This window comes from Helianthus annuus, chromosome 4, assembly GCF_002127325.2.
Source record: "Helianthus annuus cultivar XRQ/B chromosome 4, HanXRQr2.0-SUNRISE, whole genome shotgun sequence".
In the NCBI taxonomy this organism is placed as follows: Eukaryota; Viridiplantae; Streptophyta; class Magnoliopsida; order Asterales; family Asteraceae; genus Helianthus; species Helianthus annuus.
In genome coordinates, this window is record NC_035436.2 from 176,004,009 (window position 1) to 176,019,208 (window position 15,200).

Sequence of the window (15,200 nt, forward strand, 5' to 3'; positions counted from 1 at the left end):
TCTCTACCTCATCGATTTAACGGCGCCACCCACCTAATCGGTGAAAACCCTCCCCGCGGCACTCCCCGAATTACGCCCCGCCCACCCTAAGTGGATCAGAGCATGAAACAAATAAATCTTTTGATCATCCGACTGCTTGATCCGAGGTAAATTAGGGTGCTTTGGTTGTTGTACCCATGAAAGATGTTTTAGGAAACTCAGGTTGAACACCTATCGTCTGCCGCAACCTTTTCTCCTTCATCTTTTTTCTTTCATCTTCTGTTTATTATTTCAGTTGTAATCCGTATTATGATATATTGGTTTCCTACATTTTTGTATTGTTATTTTTTATTTAAAGAGTTTCCTTTTTTTTTTTTTTAGTAAAATGCCAAAATGGTTCATGAGTTTAGGCCATTTTTGTCAATTAAGTCCGAAAATGAAACTTTTTATATTTAGGTCCTGAGCTTTCATTTTTGTTGGCATTTTCATCCAATTCACAAATTGGGTTAGAACTTTTTATTAACTTCTTTCCTTTTTTGTTGTTTTCCTCGTTTAATTAAAATATATTATGGCATATATAATGACGAGTATACCCCTCATTTAAATGCGGAAACCGACAAAAAAGAGATGAGTTAACAGAAAATTCTAACTCGGTTTGTCAGTTGGATGAAAATGACAACAAAAAAGAAACCTCAGGGACCCAGATACAAAAGATTTCGTTTTGGACTAAAGTGACGAAAGTGACAAAAGTGACCTAAACTCAGACATTTTACTCTTTTTTATTAATTTTACAAACGGTATTTGTACATCAACTTATAGATGTTGATTGTACTTTACATTTGGAACACTTTTCAGCAACATTACATTTTGAGAAAATTACATTTTGAGTCCCAGTATTTTAGGGTTTTAACCACGTGAGTTTAAAATCAAAATGTTTAATGCTCTGAATTCCTAAACGCTTTTTTTTGTAACCCTTTGAGTCCAATTTTCTAACATTGTTATAATTATTTTGTTAAAATTTATTAGATGACCAAAGTACCCCTACCTAATATCTCTTTCTCATCCTTATCTTTCCCTCTCTATCATATCACACTACTCTCTCCTAAACTACCATACCACCACACCTCCACCACTTCCACAACACCGCACACCACCTACACCACTGTTGCAACTCCATCCACCACTGTACCACTATACCCACAGCACTGCACCACAACCATCCCCACCATCAACCCCACTATAAGCACCACTATCCCCACCGCACACATACAACCACCGCCGCACATCCACCAAATCAAGCCAAAAAGCACAAATTCACATCAAATCGCACTTATCTAGGTCCAAATCAAACAAAAAACAACTCAAAAATTAACATCATCAAACCTGGTTAACCGATTTCTGTCCAGCAACGTTAAGGTTTCAATGGAGGCGGCGTTAGGGCGGTGGTGGTCTGTTCCAGAAGCGTGTGTTGAATTAGACGTTACAGATCTGATTTGAAACCAAAGTTGCAGGTTCGATGGTGGTGGTGGTGCAACTGATGGTGGAGGACTTGTAGTGGTGGTGAACCTGCAGGTTCGATGGCGCAGCTGTGGACCTGCAGATTCGATGGTGCGGTGGTGGTAGTGGTGTGGCGGTGGTGGTTTATAGTGGTGTGGTGGTTGGTGATGATGGAGCGGATGGTGGTGGTGCAGCGGTGGACCCCCAGTTGATCTTGTTGCAACAGTGGGGATGATGGTGGGGTGGTGGTGGTGCAATGGTGGTGGGTGGTGGGATGTCTAGTGAGAGAGAGAGAGAGAGAGAGAGAGAGAGAGAGAGAGAGAGAGAGAGAGAGAGAGAGAGAGAGAGAGAGAGAGAGAGAGAGAGAGTTGTATTTTGTAAATTAGGATTTTTAAATTATCTTTTTAAATGTAAAAGGGTATTTCGGTCATTTAGAAAAAACAACTGAGAAATTCTAACGTTGTTAAAAATTTGGACTCAAATGGTTACAAAAAAAATGTTTGGAGACTAAGGGCGTTAAACATTTTGATTTTGTACTCAAGTGGTTAAAACCCATAGAACACAAAGACTCAAAAAGTAATTTTCTCTTAATTTTTTACTATCAACCCTTAAATGTCATCTGCTGAATTTGGTCATCTTCCTTGCTACAGGCCTGAGACAATTTTTTTGAAGAAAATTGTAGATACCATTTACACTAAGCTTGATCGCAAACAAGTTCATCTTCCACCCAATCTAATTGGAATGGATGCTCGAGTTAAAGAGATCAATTCATGGTTAAATCAACCGGATAGTGGGTTTTTGGTAATTTGTGGCATGGGAGGAAGCGGCAAGACAACTCTGGCCCGATACATTGTTTATTCAAATTGGCAAAATTTTGATAACATAAGTATAGTTTAAGTTTGAAGAGGCCTTACGAACAAACAAGGCACTTATTGTTCTTGATGACATTGTTGAACAAAGCCAATTGTCTGCTTTCCTGGGTAGCGGGAATATAAATAAACAAAGCAAGATTGTAATAACAACTAGGGAAACTAATACATTCAAATGGTTTGAGTTCCGATCTTGGAGGTGTCAGGAGTACAAAATGGAATTACTAGATGATGATGAATCATTAGAGCAGTTAAGTCTTCATGCCTTTAGATCCAAAGTTGTGATGGAAGGATATGAGGAGCTTGCAAAAAAGGTATTAAAGTATTGTGAAGGTAATCCACTAGCTCTTGAAGTGTTGGGTTCCTCTTTACAAGAAGATAATAGCATCCGATCTTGGAAAACTGCACTAAATATGTTGGGTAAAGCTATGCACCCTGGAATTCATCGTGTACTCATAAGGAGCTACAATTTGTTACCATATTACATTGATAGAGAGCTGTTTTTGCATATTGCTTGTTTCTTTATTGGCGAAGACATGGATTATGTGGTAAAAATATTGGAGCATGATTACTTGGCAATGTCTAGGATCAAGACATTAACTAAGAGATGCCTTCTTTCTATTTCACCAAACAAAAAACTGTTGATGCATTCATTACTTCAAGAAATGGGGAGAACAATAGTCCATCAAGAATCACCCAAAGATCCTGCAAAACGAGTAGATCCTGCAAAACGTAATAGAGTCTGGTGCAATAAGGTAAGATGCATTTTTATTTGTACGTTGAAGCTTATCTATCCTTTCACATTCTACTATTTCATCCGAAGTTCTTTATTTTGATACTCTTTTTATTTAGGGTTCAAATACCATGGAAGGTCTAGCACTTGACATGAAGATATTGAGGGAAGGCAAGTATGCATACAAGGTAATGAAGAATAATTAAAAACTAATGCCTGATATGATATTTGAATCTTATGGAGAAAAAAATAATGATCTGTTTAATTGTGACTTTCTGATTTCAATAGCTACATTTAAGGGTTAAATGCTCCAATATATATATGCTTTTTTTTTCAACATCTTTAGTTGAGTTTACTTTGTATTTTTGATACTGCGGTTGTAGTTGTACGCAAAATATAGGTTTGTTTTTAATTGTAAGAAGTACATGAAACAGTTTGACACATCCGTTTTTTCCACATTATATACCATCTTATCGACACTTTGGGACATCTTTATACTGGACATGAAATCTTTTCTCAGGGTATATATGGTGCATTTAGTTGTATCTATATGGTGGAAGCGTGCCAATTGTCGTCTTCATGCTATTTTTGCAGGAGTCAACTTTTCGGACAGATGCACTTAAAAATATGGATGAACTAAAATTGCTCCAGCTCAAATATGTGGAACTCACTGGATCCTATGAGAATTTTTCAGAAAAATTAAGATGGATCTGCTGGATTGGGTCCCATTTAAGAACCATACCTCGTGACTTATACCTGGGAAACTTGGTTGCTTTAGATATGAGCTACAGCTGCTTGGAAATATTTGAACTGCCCATGGTATAGGAGATTCATTATCTTTATATATCACATGGCCAGCCTTTTATGTTATCAGTTTTTACCGTCTTTATGTCTGTTTTGCAACAGATTCTTCAATCACTAGAGGTTCTAAATCTCAAAGACTCGCACAATCTACGTGAGATCCGCAACTTCTCGTTACTCCCTAATCTTGAGACTTTGATTCTTTGGAACTGCTTCAATTTGTCATATGTATGTGAAACCATTGGAGGCCTCAAGAATCTTCTTCTTTTAAACATGATAGGGTGTGAAAAGTTGTGCAAGATTTCAGGGAAGATAGCTAACTTTTCATTGCCCGATACATTACAACGGTTATTCCTCAAGGACTGCTATATTGAGTGTACTGATTGTTTTTCTCTGAGATTCAGTGCTCAGTCGTTTTTACAGTACTTAAGTTTAGGCAACAGTCTCTTCGAATTCTTGCCTAATTACAGTCATCTTAAAAGTCTCAGGGTCCTTGACTTGACTTTGTGCTTCAGACTTAAACAGCTTTTATGTCTGCCAAGTACACTTGCGGAGTTATACGTATATTACTGCGTCTCTCTGGAGAAAATAACTTTCCAATCATGTGAATTCACATTGCAAGAGTTTGGCTATGAGGGATGTACTAGTTTGTGTGAAATTGAAGGCTTCATCAAGTTGATGCCGCTTGCCAAACTTGATGAAGCTGATCTGGGACATATGAAGTGGCTAAAAGAATATCAAAATCATGAGGTGTGCCTGGCTGGTGATGACGAACTCACAATAGGCAGAAGTCGGCAACTCCAGGTTTTCTGTTCTGCTATCATGTGTTACCTGCAAATTAATACTATTATATGAATGACTGACTGACCTCTGTTGCTTATTTGGTGCAGATGTTGTATGAATTTAATATAATGAGCACATCTTTGCCGGACATAAAGGATGCAAACTTGATGCCTAAGTATATATCAGAGTCCTCATTTCTATCCTTTGATCTGCCTTTGTGTCCCAAGGATAAAAGACTCAAAGGGTTAAACATAAGTCTTAAATATACAACATTAGACGCCGAGAATTGGGCATGGTTTGTTAAAATCAGTACAACCAATGGTGTTGATTTGATGTACAACCCCAGAGTCTTTGGCAAACCTGCGTTTGGTGAAGTTGCTATATGGTTAAGCTTCTGGCCCATTGGAAACACATTGGAAGTCGGAGATAAAGTTAACGTATCTATCGTTGTGGTGGACGGATTAGAAGTTTTAGAGTGTGGTGCAAACCTTGTGTACACTGATGATGGAGTTGTGAATGATATCGAATTAGTGGATATTCTTGAAGGAGGTGTGTCTAGATTTCAACTGACCACAGGAGCATACTATCTTTGTCGCCGTGATTTCTTTGAATTAGTGGAGGCTAGCAAAGGAATTCCTGGTTGGTTTAGCGTTTTAGTTGGAGATACCATTGACCATACAGGTATGCTTTTCTTGTCAAATTAATTGATGTGTTTTTAACTGAATTTAAGCTTGTATCACACATCATTACAGAGGTACGAGGATGGAGAAAGACCGGGAGACCTCAGCCATCAGATCAATCTTTTACAGAATTGAAAGCTATCTGATGCATCATCCATGGTCCTGAATCGGTAAATGTGATTTGTAATTTTTCTTTTTAGGCATGAATTTGTTACCTGAATCCGATGAGATCCACCCCATACATATGCAATTGATATTAGATAAGTAGGGGAAAGTTCTTGTACAAATAATCTTAACATACTAAACATACAAATTGAAGGAAAAGTTAAAAAGAAAAGGTGGCATTTTTGTAATTATCAATAACTATCAAAGTTACTCTACAAATATACCTAAAAAACCTAAAAAAAACCTAAACCCTCACCCAAAAAAAAAAAAACCTAAAAAAATCTAAAAAAAAAACACACAAATTATTTTATTTTATTTTTTTAACATTTTTTATTAAAAAATCGCTACTTTTAGTAGCAGCAAAAAATTTTTTTTTTTTTTGCTAACAAAATGTAGCGATTTTTTATAAAAAATATTAAAAAAAATTTGTGTTTTTTAGGTATTTTTGGTTGAGTTCACATTTGTATAGTAACTTTGATAGTTGGTGGTAATTACAAAAATGTCACCTTGTCTTTTTGAGTTTTCCTTCAATTTGTATGTTTAGTATGTTAAGATTATTTGTATTTGATCTTTTGCCTAGATAAGTAACCTGATTGTAAGTACTATAAAACATCTGTTATTTTAGTTTGTTGGTGTTAGGAGAATAATAGGGGGCACTATAATGTTCTGAAATAAGATATCTTTTATTGGATAATAACAGCTCTCACTGCTCTCTACCATTGCAAACGCAAGGGTCTAGCATAATCTTTTTTGTGACCAAATCAATATATGTTTTTTTTAAAGGCCCTAACTATCTGCACACCCAGTTTGCCTATCTGCACACTTAGGGTTTACCTACGCTGCGTATTGACCTATACGCAGCGTATAGGGTTACCTCTATACGTTGCGTATAGAGCTATACTCAGCGTATATAAACCATGGATTTCAGAGTCTTATCAGCAATCATTGCACAGAAAACAAGGGTTGTATACGCTGCGTATAGGTCTATACGCAGCGTATATAAACCATTAGATTTTTTTGAGTCATTTTGGTAGGTTTGAGGGATATTTTTTCACAAAGTTTAAATACGCTGCGTATAGACCTCTAAGGAGCGTATGTATATAAAGGTCTGAAAATGTCTTTTATACCCTTGTGTTGAGGCTATACGAAGCCAAATACAAGGGTAGTTGTGTCATTTTTGTCTCATACGCAGCGTAGAGACCTCTAAGGAGCGTAAATAAAGCTCCATTTTTGTATTTTTTATTGTGTATTCCTTTGTTAATTTATAAAAAAAAAGTAAATTAATTGTGTGTATTTTGGGGTATTTCCGTGTTTATTTATAAAAAAACAATATTATTAAAAATAATACAAATATTATGAATTATAAGAATTAAAAATAATACAAATATTAGGTCCCGTATTGACCTCGTATAAGCCTATAAGTGTGATATCGTATCGTATAGGTGTGGTTTAGGTCCCGTATTGACCTCGTATAAGCCTATAAGTGAGATATCGTGTCGTATAGGTGTAGTATAGATCACGTATTGTCGTCGTATAAGCCTATAAGTGTGATATTGTATCGTATAACAACGTAGTATATGTCACGTATTGACTTCGTATAAGCCTATAAGTGTGATATCGTATCGTATAGCGTCGTATAGGTCACGTATTGACCTCGTATAAGCCTATAAGTGTGATATCGTATCGTATAGGTGTAGTATAGGTCACGTATTGACCTCGTATAAGCCAATAAGTGTGATATCGTATCGTATAACGTAGTATAGGTCACGTATTGACCTCGTATAAGCCTATAAGTGTGATATCGTATCGTATAGCGTAGTATAGGTCACGTATTGACCTCGTATAAGCCTATAAGTATGATATCGTATCGTATAGGGGAAGTATAGATCACGTATTGACCTCGTATAAGCCTATAAGTGTGATATCGTATCGTATAACGTAGCATAGGTCAACTATTGACCTCGTATAAGTCTATAAGTGTGATATCGTATCGTATAGCGTCGTATAGGTCACGTATTGACCTCGTTTAAGCCTATAAGTGTGATATCGTATCGTATAGGTGTGGTTTAGGTCACGTATTAACCTCGTATAAGCCTATAAGTGTGATATCTTATCGTATAGGTGTAGTTTAGGTCCCGTCTAATCCTATATGCATATACAAGACCTATAGGAAACCTATACGAGACTTATACTACACTATAGGATACGATACGATACCATACTATGCTATACAATAACACCCGTATAGGCCTCTATACGAGACTTATATACTATACTATACGATACGATATGATGCAATACGATACGATACGATACGATGCAATACGATAAGATAATTTAATTTAAACGATAACAATATAATATATTTGTTTTATTTACGAATAATATTGTTTTTTTATAAATAATTTTCTTTTTTTATAAATAAACAAAGGAATACGATAATTTAATTTAAACGATAACAAAACAATATATTTGTATTATTTACCAATAATATTGTTTTTTTATAAATAATTTTCTTTTTTAATTTTTATAATTCATAATATTTATATTTTTTTTATAAGGAAAATTGGTATTTAATAAACCAACATTTGCCCAGTTGGTAAATAATAATCCAACCTATAGAATTTGTATATAATAATCCTACCTATCAATATGTTGGTACTCAATGAACCTCCGTTAGTTTTTTTTAACTGAAGTTAGTTTTTAAGTTTTATTTATTACACAAACAGTCCCTGTAGTTGTAATTTACTAGTTTTAACTATGAGTTAATAGCCAAAATGGTCCCTGAGGTTAATAGCCACAGCACCGCCACCGCCACCGCCACCGCCACCGCCACCGCCACCACTACCACCGCCACCACCGCCACCACCACCACCACCGCCACAGCACCGCCACCACCACCATCACCACCACCACCACCGCCACCACCACCACCACCACCGCACCGCCACCACCACCATCGCCACCACCACCGCCACCACCACCATCGCCACAGCACCGCCACCACCATCGCACCGCCACCACCACCATCTCTGTCTTTGATCATCGACGCCTAAGGGGTTTGAATTCAGATGCAGCAACAGACGATGACTGACCAAAAACATCACAGATCCAACAGCTCTAGCGACGGTGGTGGTGGTGGTGGCGGTGCGGTGGTGGCGGTGGTGATGTGGCGATGGTTACGGTGGTGGAGGTGTTGTGGCGATGGTGGTGGTGCTGTGGCGGTGGTGGTGGCGGTGGTGGCGGTGGTGGCGGTGATGTGGCTATTAACCTCAGGGACCATTTTGGCTATTAACTCATAGTTAAAACTAGTAAATTACAACTACAGAGACTATTTGTGTAATAAATAAAACTTAAAAACTAACTTCAGTTAAAAAAAACTAACGGAGGTTCATTGAGTACCAACATATTGATAGGTAGGATTATTATATACCAATTCTGTAGGTTGGATTATTATTTACCAACTGGGCAAAGGTTGGTTTATTAAATACCAATTTTCCTTTTTATAATTTATATTTGTATTATTTACCAATAATATTGTTTTTTTATAAATAATTTTCTTTTTTTTATAAATAAACAAAGGAATACACAATAAAAAAATACAAAAATGGAGCTTTTTATACGCTCCTTAGAGGTCCCTACGCAGCGTATAAGACAAAAAATACACAACTACCCTTGTATTTGGCTTCGTATAATCTAAACACAAGGGTATAAAAGACATTTTCAAGCCTTTATATACGCTGCGTATAGGTCTATACGCAGCGTATATAAAGGATAGTTTTTATTTTAAACCCCAAACATGTGGTTAAATTATCTTTTTAACCCTTATTGCATATATACGCTGCGTATAGACCTCTAAGGAGCGTATATAAAGGTCTGAAAATGTCTTGTGTTGAGGTTATACGAAGACAAATACAAGGGTAGTTGTGTCAATTTTGTTTCATACGCTGCGTAGGGACCTCTAAGAAGCGTATATAAAGCTCCATTTTTGTATTTTTTTATTGTGTATTCCTTTGTTTATTTATAAAAAAAAGTAAATTAATTGTGTGTATTTTGGAGTATTTCCATGTTTATTTATAAAAAAACAATATTATTAAAAATAATACAAATATTATGAATTATAAGAATTAAAAATAATACAAATATTAGGTCCCGTATTGACCTCGTATAAGCCTATAAGTGTGATATCGTATCGTATAGGTGTGGTTTAGGTCCCGTATTGACCTCGTATAAGCCTATAAGTGAGATATCGTGTCGTATAGGTGTAGTATAGATCACGTATTGACGTCGTATATGCCTATAAGTGTGATATGGTATCGTATAACGTAGTATATGTCACGTATTAACTTCGTATAAGCCTATAAGTGTGATATCGTGTCGTATAGCCTCGTATAGGTCACGAATTGACCTCGTATAAGCCTATAAGTGTGATATCGTATCGTATAGGTGTAGTATAGGTCACGTATTGACCTCGTATAAGCCAATAAGTGTGATATCGTATCGTATAACGTAGTATAGGTCACATATTGACCTCGTATATGCCTATAAGTGTTCGTATAGGTCACGTATTGACCTCGTATAAGCCTATAAGTGTGATATCGTATCGTATAGGGGTAGTATTGGTCACGTATTTACTTCGTATAAGCTTATAAGTGTGATATCGTATCGTATAATGTAGTATAGGTCAAATGTTGACCTCGTATAAGCCTATAAGTGTGATATCGTATCGTATAGCGTCGTGTAGGTCACGTATTGACCTCGTATAAGCCTATAAGTGTGATGCCGTATCGTATAGGTGTGGTTTAGGTCACATATTAACCGCGTATAAGCCTATAAGTGTGATATCGTATCGTATAGGTGTGGTTTAGGTCCCGTCTAATCCTATATGCATATACAAGACCTATAGGAAACCTATACGAGACTTATACTACACTATACCATACGATACGATACTATACTATACAATAACACCCGTATAGGCCTCTATACGAGACTTATATACTATACACTATACGATACGATATGATGCAATACGATACGATACGATACGATGCAATACGATAAGATAATTTAATTTAAACGATAACAATATAATATATTTGTATTATTTACAAATAATATTGTTTTTTTAAATAATTTTCTTTTTTTATAAATAAACAAAGGAATACGATAATTTAATTTAAACGATAACAAAACAATATATTTGTATTATTTACCGATAATATTGTTTTTTATAAATAATTTTCTTTTTTAATTTTATAATTAATAATATTTATATTTTTTTTATTTTTATAATTTATATTTGTATTAGTTACCAATAATATTTTTTTTCATAAATAATTTTCTTTTTTTTATTAATAAACAAAGGAATACACAATAAAAAAATACAAAAATGGAGCTTTTTATACGCTCCTTAGAGGTCCCTACGCAGCGTATAAGACAAAAAATGACACAACTACCCTTGTATTTGGCTTCGTATAATCTAAACACAAGGGTATAAAAGACATTTTCAAGCCTTTATATACGCTGCGTATAGGTCTATACGCAGCGTATATAAAGGATAGTTTTTATTTTAAACCCCAAACATGTGGTTAAATTATCTTTTTAACCCTTATTGCATATATACGCTGCGTATAGACCTCTAAGGAGCGTATATAAAGGTCTGAAAATGTCTTGTGTTGAGGTTATACGAAGACAAATACAAGGGTAGTTGTGTCAATTTTGTTTCATACGCTGCGTAGGGACCTCTAAGAAGCGTATATAAAGCTCCATTTTTGTATTTTTTTATTGTGTATTCCTTTGTTTATTTATAAAAAAAAGTAAATTAATTGTGTGTATTTTGGAGTATTTCCATGTTTATTTATAAAAAAACAATATTATTAAAAATAATACAAATATTATGAATTATAAGAATTAAAAATAATACAAATATTAGGTCCCGTATTGACCTCGTATAAGCCTATAAGTGTGATATCGTATCGTATAGGTGTGGTTTAGGTCCCGTATTGACCTCGTATAAGCCTATAAGTGAGATATCGTGTCGTATAGGTGTAGTATAGATCACGTATTGACGTCGTATATGCCTATAAGTGTGATATGGTATCGTATAACGTAGTATATGTCACGTATTAACTTCGTATAAGCCTATAAGTGTGATATCGTGTCGTATAGCCTCGTATAGGTCACGAATTGACCTCGTATAAGCCTATAAGTGTGATATCGTATCGTATAGGTGTAGTATAGGTCACGTATTGACCTCGTATAAGCCAATAAGTGTGATATCGTATCGTATAACGTAGTATAGGTCACATATTGACCTCGTATATGCCTATAAGTGTTCGTATAGGTCACGTATTGACCTCGTATAAGCCTATAAGTGTGATATCGTATCGTATAGGGGTAGTATTGGTCACGTATTTACTTCGTATAAGCTTATAAGTGTGATATCGTATCGTATAATGTAGTATAGGTCAAATGTTGACCTCGTATAAGCCTATAAGTGTGATATCGTATCGTATAGCGTCGTGTAGGTCACGTATTGACCTCGTATAAGCCTATAAGTGTGATGCTGTATCGTATAGGTGTGGTTTAGGTCACATATTAACCGCGTATAAGCCTATAAGTGTGATATCGTATCGTATAGGTGTGGTTTAGGTCCCGTCTAATCCTATATGCATATACAAGACCTATAGGAAACCTATACGAGACTTATACTACACTATACCATACGATACGATACTATACTATACAATAACACCCGTATAGGCCTCTATACGAGACTTATATACTATACACTATACGATACGATATGATGCAATACGATACGATACGATACGATGCAATACGATAAGATAATTTAATTTAAACGATAACAATATCATATATTTGTATTATTTACAAATAATATTGTTTTTTTTAAATAATTTTCTTTTTTTATAAATAAACAAAGGAATACGATAATTTAATTTAAACGATAACAAAACAATATATTTGTATTATTTAACAATAATATTGTTTTTTATAAATAATTTTCTTTTTTAATTTTATAATTAATAATATTTATATTTTTTTTATTTTTATAATTTATATTTGTATTAGTTACCAATAATATTTTTTTTCATAAATAATTTTCTTTTTTTTATTAATAAACAAAGGAATACACAATAAAAAAAACACAAAAATGGAGCTTTATATACGCTCCTTAGAGGTCCCTACGCAGCGTATGAGACAAAAATGACACAACTACCCTTGTATTTGGCTTCGTATAGCCTCAACATAAGGGTATAAAAGACATTTTCAGACCTTTATATACGCTGCTTAGAGGTCAATACGCAGCGTATTCAAACTTTGTGAAAAAATGATCCCTCAAACCTACCAAAATGACCAAAAAAATCTAATGGTTTATATACGCTGCGTATAGACCTATACGCAGCGTATATGACCCTTGTTTTCTGTGCAATGATTGGTTATCAGGCACTGAGATCCATGGTTTATCTACGCAGCTGATGTGCGTGTAGTGTAATATATTTTTGATGTATATTTAAGCCCTTTTTACACTTTTTGCCAAGTTTTAAATTTATAAAACACGATATTCACTAACACTAAACACACATATGGGCAAGTGCACCCATCGTGGGCATAGTATAGTGTTGGTAAGATACCGAGGTCGTCCAAGGACACAAGAGCTTTTAATACCGGTTTATCCTCAACGTCTAATCAAATCAAAAAGTGAGAATTAAGTTATAAAACTAAGAAAAATAAAAACTAACTAAATGCTGAAAATAAAAATAAAATAAAAACAGATAGACAAGATGAATCACTTGGATCCGACACGTGTATTAGTATAACCTTTGATTATTTTCGCACTTTTGCACTTGTTTAAGAGATTATCTTAGTTATTGTAGTAGGCCCCTCTTTTGAAGGCGACGTTACCCTCAACCCAGTAGTTTGAGTCAGCAAGGATACAATCCTAAAGGGTCGGATTATTGAAAGATAATGAATTAAGTTATTAATGCAAATTGTGATAGGCTCCGCTTTTGGCGGTGACGTTACCCTCGGCTAAGTAGTCTGAGTCAGCAGGGATACAGTCCTAAACAGCCGGGTTATAGTATTAATAGTAGTTAACTTATGAGGGGGTCAAAGAGTTTGGATCCCCGCCATCCAATACCTATGGGCATTGAAGGAGATCCTACTAAATTTGACCCAGGTCCCAAGCAGGACCTCTAAACGCTGAACAAGGGCAAGACCTTTACCAAACCGTTCCCTTAACCCCCGACCAGGTAGCCAACATACCTCCATATAGATCGTGGAGATATGAATGGTGAAAATCTTTTATTTTATATAGACAGTAAAATAATGCCAAGACACCACGGACAAACGATAAGGAAAGATCACCTTCAACATAAGTAACTAGTTATTAAAGTCATTAATAAAAAACCAAGTAAAAAGTGCAAAAGATTAAAAATAAAAAGTATTATACTAAACATTTGTCTTCACCAAGTGATGTAAGAGACTTAGGCAAAGATGGCCTTGATTGTCAAGAACTCTTACGATCAATCTTGGATCCCGAGACGACTCACACACTCTACGATGGACAATGGATGATGGTGGTGGATGATGGTGTTATGGTGGTGGTGGGTGGTGGATGAAGTGTGAGAGATGTGGTGTGCCAAGGGATGAGAGAGAATGAAGCCAAGCTCCTCTATTTATAGGTTGAACAGACGGCTGGACACGGCCCCGTGTCCGCTGGACACGGCCCCGTGCCCGTCTGACATTCTCTCACTTCATTAATTGTAATTGCGAATTACAATTAATGCGCCTGCTGTACTTTCACCACGCCCCCGTGCTCGCTGGACACGGCCCCGTGGTGGGCAATGGAAGCTTCTACTGGTTTGTCTTTTCTGCTGCTTCCTGGGCACGCCCCCGTGTTCGCTGGACACGGGGCGTGTTCAGACTCTGTTTCTTCTCCTTTGCCTCGGGAGGTGCCGTTGAGGGTCCGGGCAGTCCACTTTTGTTCCTTTTCTTGTATTTATGGTAGAATTAGTTGTCTTTTTGCTTCTTTTGTGATTTTGAGCTCATTTCATCTTGAAAATACAAAAGGAAGACAAAAACACTCTTTTTCCAACATTAGTACTTAAAAAGGGTTAGTTTTATGCCTTAATTGATGTGATTTATATGTTGCATTTTACACACATCAAATACCCCCACACTTGAACTTTTGCTTGTCCTCAAGCAAAACTCTTTAAATGTGGCTTACACTCCCAAATGGAATAGGTAGAAGAGAAGTTTTTTAGCTTGTCCTAGAGTGTCGGGAATCCAAGGTTTTTATAGGTTTTATTTTTATTTATTTACAATCCTATTCGTTATGATTTATTTTGAACGTTTCATAAGATGAATTACTTATTTGGGCATAGCATGCCTTATTAAAATTCCGTTTATATACAAGTTCACATACCTCACGGGAGATCACTCAACACTCGGCCGAAGGTGTATATTTTAGTGAATCACTCGAGAGCGGCACGGAACTTACGTCTTCCATAGGCTTGCCAAGCAGTCAATCCTCCTCCTTTTTAACTTTTTACCTTTGTAAATATCAAGAGGACTTTTTGGGTTAAGGCTTGGGTTTAAAGGTGGGTGGTTGGTTAGTGGTTAGTAAAAAGGGCGAAAATCGTAACAAGCGTCGGTTTTCGTGAA

At 35.8% G+C, this 15,200-nt stretch overlaps 1 protein-coding gene across 1 annotated transcript; it reads left to right on the forward strand.

Moving 5' to 3' along the window:
* Nucleotides 1–2,108: 2,108 nt before the first annotated feature.
* On the forward strand, nt 2,109–5,679 carry LOC110937334 (disease resistance protein RRS1-like). Its single transcript, XM_022179737.2, has 6 exons — nt 2,109–3,100; nt 3,198–3,266; nt 3,673–3,897; nt 3,985–4,683; nt 4,770–5,343; nt 5,415–5,679. Exons 1-6 carry the CDS (start codon nt 2,561–2,563, stop codon nt 5,486–5,488), a joined length of 2,181 nt encoding a protein of 726 aa, XP_022035429.1. The 5' UTR covers nt 2,109–2,560; the 3' UTR covers nt 5,489–5,679.
* Nucleotides 5,680–15,200: the final 9,521 nt, after the last annotated feature.